The 14,826-nt window shown below is 41.7% G+C and overlaps 2 protein-coding genes across 4 annotated transcripts in view; one reads left to right on the forward strand and one right to left on the reverse strand.

Annotated features, from left to right (window-relative positions):
- LOC139814922 (sodium channel protein Nach) overlaps positions 1-14,826 on the reverse strand; it is a 364,065-nt gene that overhangs the window by 76,560 nt on the left and 272,679 nt on the right. The gene's annotated exons all lie outside the window — the stretch shown is intronic.
- On the forward strand, positions 10,255-12,444 carry LOC139814814 (uncharacterized). The gene has a single exon (XM_071781314.1). The coding sequence runs from the start codon at positions 10,267-10,269 to the stop codon at positions 12,442-12,444; it is 2,178 nt and encodes a 725-aa protein (XP_071637415.1). The 5' UTR covers positions 10,255-10,266.

Raw genomic sequence — 14,826 nt, forward strand, 5'->3', positions numbered from 1 at the left:
ACTTTTCGACTTTAGCGTGGAGTTCAGGAATGAAAAACTCTCGTTTTACCTTATCTTCGGTGCTCTTGGCAGCAAAATGGCCCCTCTCGTGCGCATTTCTTATAATCTCATATTGCATCGTTTTAGGGACTACGATCAACTCGCAACCATGCAACTGCTTATAAACCAATCCATGCCGTAACAAATAGTCCTGGTATGGTCATTTTGTCAAGTGCTCCTTAATTTTTTCAATGATTTCATCGTCATCCTGTGCTTTTTTCATCTTCGGAACGATATTGCTAACCGATCCCACTTTCATCACTGGGTAGCGACTGAGCGCATCAACATGTTTCAATCGTGATCCAGATCGGTGCTCAATAGTATAATTATAATCCTCCAGGAACAGAGCCCATCGTGCTATACGCGGCGTGAGATCCTTTTTCCGCATCGTTTGCTGAAATGCAGCGCAATCCGTAATGATCTTGAATGACTTGCCTAACAAGTAGACGCGGAACTTCTTCAAGGCTTCTACATCTGCCAACGCCTCAAGCTCGTAGCTAGAATACTTTCTTTCAGCATCTGACGTCTTCTTACTCATAAAATACACGGGATGCAGTTTACTATCTTCAGGGGATTTCTGCAACATCATGGCACCATAACCATCCTGGCTGGCATCGGTATGAACCTCAGTCTCGTACTCTTGATTGAAAATGTTTAGAACCGGTTCCTCTGTTAAGCATTGTTTTAGTGTTCTAAAAGCATTAACTTCTTCTTCTTTAAATCGGAACGATTGTTTTTTCTTCAACAGATTGCTCAACGGCTTTGCGATACGGGAGTACTGTGGGATAAATTTCCGGAAATAACCGGTTAGGCCTAAGAAACTATGTATTTGCTTGAGAGTTTTCGGTTCTGGGAATTTCATTACTGCTTTCGTTTTCTCCGATGACGGGTACAGCTTCCCATCCTCGATGACATGTCCCAAGAATTCAATACGTCATTGCAACAACTGCCACTTCTTTTTGTTAATCTCTAGTCCATACTCTTCCGCCCGCTTCAACACCAACTTCAGCTTCTGAATTGCGTCTTCCATATCCTTTACTGGTATTATCAAATCGTCGATGTACGGCAGCGCGATTTCTTTTATCGTCATGTCTTGAAATATTCTGTTAATGAAACGCTGGAACACTGCCGGTGAGTTGCACAGTCCAAACGGTACCTTGCGGAATTGATACTGTCCATCGTGCGTCACAAATGTAGTATATTTTTGACTACTCTTGTTAACAGCTACATGGAAAAATCCGTTTCTTAGATCCAGACTGCTGAAAACACGGGAATCTTGCAACTTATCTAAAATGTCTTTTATAAGAGGCAGAGGGCAGCGATCTTTCACCATAGCTCTATTAATTGCTCTATAATCAATACAGATTCGTGGTGTTCCATCCATTTTCTTAGTTACTACAACTTGGCTAGCGTACTGCGATGAGCACGGCTCGATTATTCCTTCTTTAATCCATTGATCCACTTGTTCTGACATGACTTTTCTTTCTTGAAGTGGTAAACGTCGTGGTCGCGCAAAGATCTTCTGATCATCGTCTAACGTAATTGTTAGCTGTTTCGATATTAGTCTCCTTAATCTTCTTAGGCATGTAATTATCTAAAAGCGTCTGTACTTCCTTTCTCTTTTCTTCATCGACGATGTGTCCAATAGCAGGTGTATCTGTTTTATCTTGTTAATGGTAAAGCCTTCTTGATTTATTTTAATTTCTGCTTGAGATAAAAGTTCATTCCCGACGACTGCTTCCATCGTCATGACGTCATCGGCAACCACGTAGATTGTCACATGAAAACGTTCGCCGTTGATTAAGATATCGCCTCTAAAACATCCTAGTAGCTTAACTTTACTTCCACCAAATCCGGAAAAGCATAATCCAACAGCGCCGATTTCTTTGTACACGCTCTGACTAACAATATTATGCTGACTGCCGGTATCAAATAGCGCCTTGAACTTTTTGCCTGCGATTTCTATTTCCTTATACATGTTTGTAGGAGCGTCAAGACTATTTACGGTCAAGACTATATTCGCTTTTCTTAGTTCCTTCTTCGTCTTTTTTTGTTCTCTTCGGTTTCTCCTTTTTGCAATCATTTGACTTGTGTCCGAATTCGTTGCATCTGAAACATTTAACGCCCTTACTCTTGTTCTCGCACGTCGTTGATTTATGGCCTATTTCGCCGCAGTTGAAGCAACAAATCTCTTCCTTCTGTTTTGTCTTCTTATTCATTGTAGAATGCGGCAATTTACTATTACTAGTACCCTTCGTTCTCATCTTCTCGTACGCTTTTAATTTTTCTTTAAACTCTTTTACATTTTGGCGCCATACAAAATACCTTTATTCGACGGCTGGTCATCTATACCATCGATGACATACTGGAATAGCGCTTCTTCCTTTATTTCTCCTCTGGCTGCTATCTCTCTCATGGTGAGAAAATACGCTTGCACTGATTCGTCCTTTTTTATTTTCCTCTTGTCCATCTGTCTGTGTAATTCAGCGCTATTTATCTTACCTTTAAATTCGTCTTGGAGTGCCTTTTTTAATTTCCTCCACGTATTCAATCCTCTTTCCCCTTGAATAAACAGCTTGGCTAATCCTCGTAACGATTTCTTGGCGAATATCATTTTCTGTATGTTTGTCTATTCATAAATCTCAGCTGCTTCTTCGAAGTCCGTAATTCATCGTGCCACTGGATATTCCTCGTCCCCGCTGAAGGGTGTGATCGAATCCTCCATATCCCTGAACGTCATTGCAAATTTATTTTTAACCATCGTATTTCTAGTCTTACCTGGTCGTCTGTCGTTTTCATCTTCATTATTTTCTTCGTTCTCGTCTTTGCTAGCTTCCGCTCGATCTTCATTGGTGTCGTTGTCACCATCGTCGTTAGCATCCTCTTCTTTGTCGTCGTTATCGTCATTATCATCTTTTCCAGCTTCGTGGGCTTCGATAAGCGTGTCGAGATCCAACAAATAACCACAGATCCTCTGCGTCAACTCTCTCTTTGTGCCTGCATAATCGATCGCCAAAATGTTACAAATTGAGACTAAATCTCCCCATCCGAGATGTGCATCCGCGTATGTTATTTTCTTTTTACACTCCTCTGAATCGCTAGCAAACGCGAAACCGCCGAATTCGCGAAGCCGCTTCCGATTACCGCGATCTCCTTCCTACTCGAACACTAACCTATGCAGCGCCTTAATAGCCTTCGTAGAACTTGTCTTAATATTATTAGTTATTTGCTCGAGCCTCTCCATCGTCTTAGCAGTCTTCGTTCTTTCTCGCAACGTCGTGCGTATAGCTTTTCGCCGAGGTTAACCTAACCTTGAAAATCTTCCGCTGCTTATGTAGCAGCTTAACGGCTCTTTCCACTTTGGCCAAATCCCGGCTGAGCCCCCAATATTTGTAGGAATATGGTTAAATGAAAGAGTAATATATTTTAAGTGAAATGGTATACAGTATATAAGTAACGGATATCTTAATTCTTCGGCACGAGTCTCTCGTCTCTGGATCACACGCTTGCCAGCGCTTGCTCGCTGCTGCTTGCATCTAGCGGGGTCCCACATAAATTTTAAGACCTTTTTTGAGTTTTTGTGTTAGATGAATTGCTTGGAAATTCCGCCAGTACCGCAAAACCCTACAAGACATGCAGGGCTTAGGGCTGAGTAGTTGTAGGGGAAGTACTTTCCATTTCAAATAATAAACGAAAAACAGAAAATGCAATCTAAAATGTGTATTTTTATTTGTGATAAACCCGATCCTCGTATCTGTTATATTTTCACCGGAAAAAAATCATGAAGTATGCTATTTTTTTTTGTCCAAAAAAGGTATATGTCCCTTTAATAATTGTATAAAGAAACATTTAATATTTATTTATTATATATTAATGGTAGAAATAAATGTCCTATTTACTTTATCTAGATTACATATAGCCATTTAAATTGAAATATTTTATCACCTTTTCAAAATTTTAAAATATTGACAAAATGTTGGCAAAAATGTTGTACAGCATAATACGAGAAGTATAATATAGCCATAATTCAAAAATTAGTAGCAAACATAATGATATCCAGTAAATAACCATTTAAAACATAATTTGTATTAGATATTTACTGGATAGTCTCGATAGATCCCAGACGTATGTCCCAAATCGGGATATACATATTGTTGCGCTCCACGGCTTTCTTTCCACATTTGCGCGTACTCGCGATCACGCTCGCGCAATCCGGGAAACGTAGTGAAATGATTACGCCAGGGTTTAAAAGCTCTCAGCGGGTTTATTCACTTATACAGACATTCCGTAGCGAGCACATCTGTACGAGGAGGTGACGGCTCAGCCCAAAAAAATCTGACGATCATCCGTCAACAACTCGTCGTCAGGGACGGCTTCTCGACTTTTATGCGGAAGCAGCTAGAATGCTAGATTCAGCTTGAATCTATCGGGCGTTACGACGTAGGCGTATATTGTTTTCCCTCTTCAATGACAAAGTACAATGTTAAAGCTGTGTCCAATCGTATGGTGTTCAATTGAGCGGTGTCCAATCGTTACGTGTCCATACGGAGGTCACCCAACAAAAACTTCCGCCACCGTCTTGGCATTGATATTCTTTAATGGAAAAGCCTTCACCCATTTGGTGAAGCAATCAACGATTACAAGTAAGTAGGGGAGACCGCGGCTAAAACGTCTACGGGGTAAATACGTCTAATCAAATATCTTGGAACCTGTATATTGTGCGAACTCGCTATTAACATTGTAAACGCTGCTTATGGTACCTATGTAACCAACGGAGTTTCGGCAGGTTACCTGCCGTGTTATGATTTTTACGAGGGCAAACGTGTTTTCGGAAGGTGAAAGTGAAACTTTCTGCGCGTGGAAATTTTGTAATATCTGCAATAATATTTGCTCTCCAAATCTCGAGGTACGTGATTATAAAGAGTAATACATGCTGAACACGAATCCAGTGTATTTTTTTCATTATCGTTGATGTCTAACATTTTATGGGCGATCAAACCTGAAACTTGTGTTTGGGGCTAATCTGTCTGTAAGCACCCGGGACTAATCCGCCTGTCTCGTCACTGTGGCGCGCCGGGCGCACGACTTCAGCTCACGGCGATTTCAGGTTAGGTTTCCCTCGAGCGTGATGCGTGATTCTGTCTTCCCTTGCACGTGCATCAGTTTGTATAGGAGGGAAATGGTACGCACGCAAAACGGGTGTTTTGGCCGACCGAAAAGATGGCGGACCGTTGTTTTCGAGATCGCTCGCGCTCACGGCACGTCGGCGAGGTACGGCGCGGCGAGGCACGGCACGGCTCTGAGATCCCGCAATTTCCGCGCGAGAGTTGACATGCCGCGCGCGTGGTAGAGCGTCCCGGCCGCGGTAGATCGTCGTTGTTGGTCGTTGTGTCAGTGACAGTCGCGCGTGCAACCGCATCGTCCAGCGTTCGCCGCATCGTCTCGGCGTCATTGTCGCCGCCGTTGTAGTGGTGGTGGTGTCGGTGGTGGTGGTGGTCGTCGTCGTCGTCGTCGTCGTCGTCGTCGTCGTCGTCGTCGTCGAGGTGGTGGTCGTGGCCGTCATCGTCGTCGTCGTCGTCGTCGTTGTCGTCGTCGTCGTCGTCGTCGTCGTCGTCGTCGCCGTCGTTGTCGTGGTCGTGGTAGTGGTGGTCGTGGCCGTCATCGTCGTCGTCGTCGTCGTCGAGTGGTGGTTGTGCGCTCGTCAGGATCTGTATTCACGTGCCTAAATTGTTTTATGGAATAAGTAAAACAATTATTTTTTAATAATGTTTCGCATAAAAATTTTAAATAAATTTTTATATTTTTCTCTTAAAAAACAATTATTAAAATGTATCCTATCATTTTTCAGGATTAGATGTACGTATATGTATTGAAAATGCAGTGTGACTGATTAGCCTCGGGGGGGAGGGGAACGCTTTAACCCCGGCATTTTTGAAATTTCAATTTTTCCACCGTTGTCGTTTTTGCTCTATACCGGTTAAACAAAGCGACGTAGATAAAAATTTCTTAAATAAATTTTGTAGCTAAAGGTTCACTCTTTACAGTGGTATACCACATTTATATAAAATTATTTATTTTGTTGTTAAAAATCGGCACCAAAAAAAAACAGACTGTTTAGCCCCGGTCTCCCCTATCTATTTCCGGACGGGATAGCTAGAAGTGAACCAAGAACATCCATTTGTACCCTTTCGAATGGGGCTTTCATATTATAGATCTGTAGCAAGAATTTTCCTTTCCCCGTAGGGCCCTTTTTGGAAATACAAACTTCAGAATTTGCACCAGTTTTCCACGTCCCGTTTGCAAGTGGCCCAATAAAACTGTTTTTGAATTTTCTCGAGAGTCTTATTGATTCCGAAATGACCACCTAAGGACAGTGTGCGATTTCGAGCTTGAGCACATCGGCGTTTTTCCCCCTCCACTACGCACACAGAGACAAACGCTGATGTGCTCGGGGTCGAAATCGCACCACTCATGCCTGAGGACGAATCGTGAGCTCTCTCCAAAATTTCTTTAATTTGTTTGCGAGGGACAACTAATTGAAGAAGACTGAACTTCAGATTCGGCGCTACTCATCTTTTATAAAGGATTCCATTTTTCAAAACTAGAGCATCTTAATACGACCAATAAATTCGGAAAGAATCATCTCTAGCGGCTATCTCAGTCCGAGAAAGGCGCACTCCTGCTTCTTTGCTCTGGTAAATAACCGAGAGGCTTGAATCTTCTTCTGTTCCTTACGCTAATCTTACAATTTTTCCCCTTCCAAAATTACGCAAGTGAGGAACTTTTCTTGCTCCTCCGCACTTTTCTCTACTCTGGCGCAATACTCGCAGCCGTCCAACTCACAAAGTGTCGTCTTGAAAGATCGTCGGCATTCCCGTGAGCCTGACCTTTCCGATGGACGATCTCAAATTCGTATTGTTGGAGTCTCTCCAATCAACGAGCCAACTGTCCCTCCAAATCTTTGAAAGACATTAGCCATTTTAAAGAAACATGCGGATCAAAAACTTTCGCCCGTAAAGATAATGCCGAAAGGATTTTAAAAAATCGACTATCGTTAAAAGTTCACGACGAGTAACACAGTAATTTCTTTCGGCTTCTGCGACCAATATAGAATAACCATTAGACACAAGTTCACAAAAAAACACTCCCGATGCTCGCTGTCGGTCCGTCACTTCTTGTCTTGACGCCGTTATACTCTCACTCCATTTTTTGAACACACACAATACATGTCACGTCGAAAAAACACAGATCGCGAACGCGTATCGCGATCCGACGGCTCCATTTTGCACGACACACTCGGAACAAAAGATTTGGATAGAACGCCTACAACAATATAACGTCTTTAAGACGTCTTATGTTTCGATTTGAGACATTTGTTCCCTGGGACATTAGGGATATCCATGAATATGTAAGAAACAGCCATTAAAAATGCTTTAAATATGTCCTCAATACGAGATTTGATAAATATCCACAGGATATCCGCATCAGTATTCAGTAGATATTTTTGCCATTAGATATGCTTTAAATATACAAATGTCCACAATACGAGATTTTATATATATCCACAGGACATCCGCATCAGTATCCAGTGGATATTTTTGACATAGAATAAAAATCTTTAAACAGATGTCCACCAGACGTCATAAAGATTCAAAACTTCAATGGAGCTAAATCAATAAATAACCAAAAGACATTTGTTACGTCCTGTGGACTCCACGATTTCCCTTTTTCGCGGAAATTTCCCTAGAAGTTTAAAATAGCCTTTAAGATTGGAATAAATGAAAATCGGATACTAACGTTGTTTATCGGTAAGTAAGCTATGATCTCGACATGTTTCAAATTTTTCTATTGTTATTTCCTATTTTTTCTTTCATGTTTGCTCACATGACTAAAAGAAATCGAGAAATCGAGAGGAAACTTTCAGATGACGAAATCCAAACAGACAAGGCATATACGACTACGTTTTTATCAACTTTGGCTGATCTATGACTGTAAACGTGAACTAAACGACACTGCGCGTCAAGGAGCCCTTAAGTTCAAGACAAATTTAATAAAAAAAAATTTATTATATTGAACAAGCAGTCCAAAACTGCTCGTGCAATGTTCTCGGATAGATAAAAATGGAGTCTGGAACGTGCGTTTTCGAAAATCCTGTAACCGTTATGAGCACGTAATGGAAAATTCTATTTGTTTGAACCGACAATAAAGATATAAGACTATGCGTTGTCTGTTAACGCAAAAATAGGGTCGCGAGATAAACTGAAGACCTGGAACTCTAATAAAAGAGAAATCGGCAATAATCGAACAATGGATGAGTCACTGAAAGAAGCGATAGCTTGAACCCTCAAAATAAGATGGTGTGGGTTTTATGACAAGACTCGCCAATAGACAACCGTAAAAAAATCGGTAACTGTACTTAGCTCACCAATAAATAGGCAAAAACTCAAATTTACATCCTGGGTGAAAAACATCCTACCAACCAAAATTCTTGAAACGGAAATCTGACACATTCTATGACAAAATCCACCCCTTCTATCCCTTGAATTTTTCTATATAAATCGCGACATCGTGGGACTCGGTCTCTTCAGCTCTTCAACTCTTAATTCAACTTCTCTTCACCCGATTCTTCTTTCAACCTCTCTTCAGTCGGTTTATCTCTTAATTCACTCTCTTCAGTCCAACTTCCCTCCGGTTCATTTCTTCAGTTCACTTCCCTTCTCTTTCGTTTTACGAACATTGTCGCATTTAAGTCCGATCTCGAGTTTCAAGTTAAATTCTGTGCGCGAACTTAACTCACCGAGTACTGACGAGAGCGTCTACTTACAGACCTCAAAGAGATCCAGCCAGATTGAACGTAACACATCAACAAGTAGTAAGTCTTATTATTAATATTATTATTTTCCTTTTTTCTCAAATAAGCCATCACTATTAATCCTTCAAACATACCTCAATTTTTTATCTAATTTTTTAAACATCTTGCTTCTCGTATCTCGGATTAGCTGATTAACGTTGGCGGACTCATGTTATTTTCAAACCAAATAAATAACATTTACTTGCCAGTCAATAATTAACACAATTAAAAATTTAATTGACTATACTGGCAATGATTATAATCGTGGTAACGATTATAATCGTCGTGACAAATCGTCACCGAGTTTCGACCAAGGATTCTGATCATTCTAAAGTTGATGTAATTTTAAATAATTAAATTAATCATTGCCATCAGTATAATTAATTAAATTCTTAATTGTGTTAATTATTGACTGGCAAAGTAAATGTTACTTATTTGGTTTGAATGTACACCTTTGACTGAAAATCGGTGTTTCCATCTTATTATTGTTTGTCGTGGTAACGATTATAATCATTGCCAGTATAATCAATTAAATTCTTAATTGTGTCATGTTATTTTTATTTCTGTTACTTTCGGGTTAGCAAATCAACGTCAGCGGATTTGTATAGTAAATTCGTAGCATTTTCCTCGTTTAAACTAGTTTAAAGTCGAAGAGCTCCCTCTCCTTTTTTTTATCTCATGCCTCAGTAAAATCCGACATGTGTTGCGGCCCCAATTAATAAAATATAAACTAAGAAAGACAAAGAGAATAATAATAGGGAACGCGACCGCGAAAGCCCGAAAGAATTACGCAACGCCGAATCAGCAAGAGATGAGTTGCGCGATCGGCCCACATACGATCGAGCAACTCAGCGATATCGAAGGACAGGACGAGGATTCAAAAGGAAGCGACAACAGAATACGAGAGGGCAATTGGAGTCTCGAAGCGACGGGCGTTTCACGCGAATAATCATTGTAACTCAGAGTGGATTAATTAAAGTTATCGTTTATTGAAAAGTGTTGTTCACCCATCCCGCCTTCTCCGTGGATAAAACGATCCCAGGTGTCCCGCCGTAAAAAGGGGGCACAACAAATGGTGGCAGCGTGAGGGATCCATTGGCAGGAAGACGGGAACGGCAGCTGAAACAGAAAAATAAGTGAATCAGTGAGGCAGTGCAACATCCTCAACGGAGACACGGCAGCCAGATTCAAAAGCAACGGACAACACGGTAGCGGCCGACGAGGGGCAAGCGAGCAGCGTAACCCGAGAAGGCACCGACTTACCTCAACGGAGGCTCACCGACAGATAAAGCGGCACGAGCACCGACCAGCAACATGCGACTAGCGACCGTAATGTAAGTCGACTAAGCAAATTATGTAAAGCGCAATCACCGTAAATGTCAGAAAACGAAAATCCACCTGCGGAACTAAACCAATCGTGGCTCCATAGCGAGACGTCACGACGAGCGCGTAGAAATAGACCGTTAAGCCCCGTGCAAACGACCGAAGAAGTCGTAAGCGATAATCGCGAAACCGTGCGTAGAAATTTAGACGTGTACTACTCAAGCGAAAGCGAATCAGAACCGGAATTACACCCGAACAGCGTAATCGAACGCGAATCCCAATTCGACGATTCCGTTATAATTTTAGACGCGAGAGTAATAGGACAAAATAACTGCCCCGACGAAAATAGACTCCACCCCTCACACGCGCACGCACAATCCGAAGACGCGGACAATACGACCAGTAGGCGAACACACAGACGAGAGTTCTCATTGACCTCGTATGATAGCAGCGTATTTGACCCGCAAGAGTATTATTCTGCCCCGAGACACGTGAACGTAATCGAGATGGCGGAAGCAACAAATAGCAACCACGACGCGAATAACGTAAATGACAACGCGCCGATAACCCCAGAGGAAATAGACGAAGAAATAAACCGTCTTAATCGAGTGCTATCACAAAGAGGCACCCCGGCGAATCACCGTAACCGGATACCCGCACGGGCCGGAGTGCCGTGGGACAATAGAGATTCCATTCTCGACGAGATATTAAACGGAATCCGCAACTTACAAGATCGCGTAAATCAACTAGAAACGGCGAATCCTGAACGCCGCGAATTTCACGCGAGACGCGAGCCAAGTAACCTCCCGTTCGAAGTAACGTACGGAAGAACGTCATACGATATTCGGAACCAAGCGAAGCGCGCAATCGGATATCTACCTTTAAAAGAGGCACGAGACATGATACCCGAGTTCGACGGAGCCTCGAGTAAATTACAAGAATTCTTAAGCGCCGCGTCATATGCAATAAAAAACATAAATCCTATGGAAGAAGGAACGCTATTAGAAGCAGTGTTATGCACAAAGCTAAAAGGAAGAGCGATGATAGACTTTCAAACGCGAGAGATAAGAGATTTCGCACAACTAAAGAAGGAATTAGAAGTTTGCTATTTGAGCCGCAAAAGCACAACACACTTACAACTAGAGTTTAATACACTCAAGCAAAAACCCGCAGAAAATGCAAGAGCATTCGGATTAAGAGCCGATAAGCTAGCGATGGAGCTATACGACTCCATGATAGAGGGAAGAAATCACACCATAGAAAGCAAGCGAACTATATTAGAAACGATTCAACAACAGGCATTACAGAATTTCCAATTAGGATTGAGAGACGAGATCAAGTTACTTGTCCGAGCTCAGCATTTCGCAACATTGCAAGAAGCGATTGCCGGAGCGAGCGCCGAGGAAAAAGTAAACGGGCCGAGTGGAATTCCGCCGCGTCCCAAAAATAATTATGCGTACTCGCCGCAACCGCGCGATAACCGATCGATACTACAATGCCAAAAATGCGGAAAATACGGGCATCACGGAAGGGAATGTCGTACCAGTAGATACGCGAATCGTTTCTCCTTACCGAAACCCGATAGGACACCCCGCGTAAACGCGATGGATAAAGTCTGCAATTACTGTAAGAAGGCAGGACACATGCGCGAAGAATGTTGGCTGTTAAATGGTCGACCAAATAAGGAAAGAACAAACCACAACAAACCTAATAATCCAAGAGGACAAAATAAAAATTTTCACCCAAAAACGAATGGCCCGAGGAAAAAAGACAGTAATTCAGCCGCGAATAGCGATGAGGACGACAAAGAGGAGACAAAGCAGCGCCGACCGGCGTTAGAGTATCAGGTGTCACACATGACGAACAAGCCGCGAAAGCATGCAGGGCTGGACTTAATCACTCTGCCCATGCGAGAAGCGAAGCGCGAAAAAATAAATTTACTGTTCGATACCGGAGCGGCCGTATCAATAATAAAGGTAAAACATTTGAAAGGCGAAACAATGATAGAAGAGGATAAAATGGCCCTTACAGGAGTAACAGTTCATAAAGCCCATACGATTGGAAAATTTACAGCGACTATAGACTTAAAGGATAGAAAGATCAAGCACACGGTATATGTCGTCAAGGATGATTTTCCAATTGAATACGACGGAACATTAGGAGTTGATTTTATAAAAAAGCATCAAGCATCGTATAGTTACGAATCGAACTCAATAAGAAAAGTACATTAAAATTGTACCCGTATAAGAAGATGATTCTAAAACCGCGAAGCGAGACAATAGTACAAGTCGCGACCAATAAAAATTCACTAGGAATAATACAGGCAGAAGAGACAATGCCAGGAGTGTTCATAGGAAACTGCCTAGTGATGCCAGAAAACTTTCTATGTCCGGCAAGCATACTAAATACGACGGAGAAGACAGTCGAAATGCTAATGCCGCAAGTAACATTAGAAGAGTTAGAGCAAGAAGAAGCAGAAAAGATAGAAGTAAACCAAGTAAACAGAGCAGAAGAAACAATGCCGCGTAGCGAGAAAGTCGAAAAATTGATACGCACGCAACACTTAAACGAAGAAGAAAAGAAAACCATTATGGAAATTTGCAGAGATTACAGCGATGTATTGCATGTGGAAGGAGAACCACTGACATGCACTGATATCGTCGCGCATAAGATTACCACGAAGGCGGGTAGCGTACCGGTCAACGTCCGACCGTACCGTTTGCCAGAAAAGCACAAGGAAGAAGTGAATAGACAAGTGAAAGAGATGTTGAAAAACGGAATTATTAGACCTAGCACGAGCCCGTGGAATGCGCCGTTGCTAGTAGTACCGAAGAAAAGAGACGCATCAGGAAAATTAAAACTGAGAGTGGTAATAGATTTTCGGTTTGTGAACGACCTAACGGAGGGAGATTCCTTCCCATTGCCAAACATAACCGATATCCTAGACCAACTGGGAAAAGCAAAATATTTTACCACGCTAGACCTCGCCTCGGGATATCATCAAATCCCGATGGAAGAAGAAGATAAAGAAAAAACAGCGTTCTCGACACAATACGGACATTACGAGTATAATCGAATGCTTTTTGGACTGAAAAATACCCCAGCGACATTTCAACGAGCAATAATAGCCGTTTTAGCAGGACTAGTAGCATTACAATGCTTAGTCTATCTAGACGATATAATAGTATACGGAGCAAGTTTACAAGAGCACAATAAGAGATTAATTGAAGTGCTAAAAAGACTGAGAAACTATAATTTGAAATTACAGCCCGATAAATGCGAATTCCTTCGGAAAGAAGTGACGTATCTCGGACATGTAATAACAGAAAACGGAATCTCGCCAGACCCTTCAAAATTAGAAGCAGTAAAAAGCTTCCCGAGACCAACAAAGGTAAAAGACATCCAGGCTTTCGTAGGATTAGCCGGATATTATCGAAGATTTATTAAAGATTTTTCAGCAATCGCCAAGCCACTCACAAAAATAACCAGAAAAGATATCAAATTCGAGTGGAACGCAGAACAACAAAACGCATTTGAAATACTTAAAGAAAAACTAACCACAGCACCGGTATTAAAATACCCGGACTTCTCCCAAGAATTTGTAGTAACGACCGACGCGTCAGATTACGCAATAGAAGCCATACTGTCACAGGGAAAGATAGGTCAAGATCAACCCGTGGCGTATGCGAGCAGAGTACTATCTAAAGCCGAGCAAAATTATAACACTACCGAGAAAGAATTACTAGCAATATTATGGGCGGTGAAACACTTCCGACCATACGTTTATGGAACAAAATTTACCATAGTGACAGACCATAAATCATTGGTTTGGCTATTTAGCGTAAAGGATCCCGGATCACGATTAATCCGATGAAGATTGAAATTAGAGGAATACGATTACACTATCGTACACAAGGCCGGTCAAGAGAATAGAAACGCGGATGCGCTGAGTCGACATGTGCCAACAGATATCAACAAGATAGAGAAGGAAGAGAATAACGAAGAGGAGAGCGAAAGAAAATACACAGAAGAAGAGAAGCAACGTATATTATACGAATACCATGATGCACCTGTAGGAGGACATCAGGGTGTGGAACGCACCATAAACCGAATAAGGTTGACGCATAATTGGAGAGGATTAACTCGAGACGTCGAAGATTATATTAATAAATGCGAACTATGTCAGAAGAACAAGTTATCGCGAAAAAATAAAGCACCCTTAATAATAACAGACACCGCGGACAAACCGTTCGAAAAATGTGCTCTAGATATAGTAGGACCACTGACGGTGACCGAAAACGGAAATAAATATATCCTCACGTTTCAGGATAATTTATCAAAATTCAGTAAGGCGATACCCGTACCTAATCAAAAAGCGAATACAATCGCGAAAGAATTTGTCACAAAGATTATCTTTGAATACGGTATCCCCGAAAAAATACTGACGGATAGAGGAACAAATTTTCTTAGCGAGATATTTAAAAGCACGTGTAAATTATTGAAGATAGAAAAAATTCAAACAACGGCCTACCATCCCGAGAGTAATGGAGCATTGGAACGCTCTCATAGAACATTAGCCGAATACTTGCGACATTATATTAACGCGGACCAGA

The sequence above is a fragment of the Temnothorax longispinosus genome, chromosome 6, assembly GCF_030848805.1.
Source record: "Temnothorax longispinosus isolate EJ_2023e chromosome 6, Tlon_JGU_v1, whole genome shotgun sequence".
In the NCBI taxonomy this organism is placed as follows: Eukaryota; Metazoa; Arthropoda; class Insecta; order Hymenoptera; family Formicidae; genus Temnothorax; species Temnothorax longispinosus.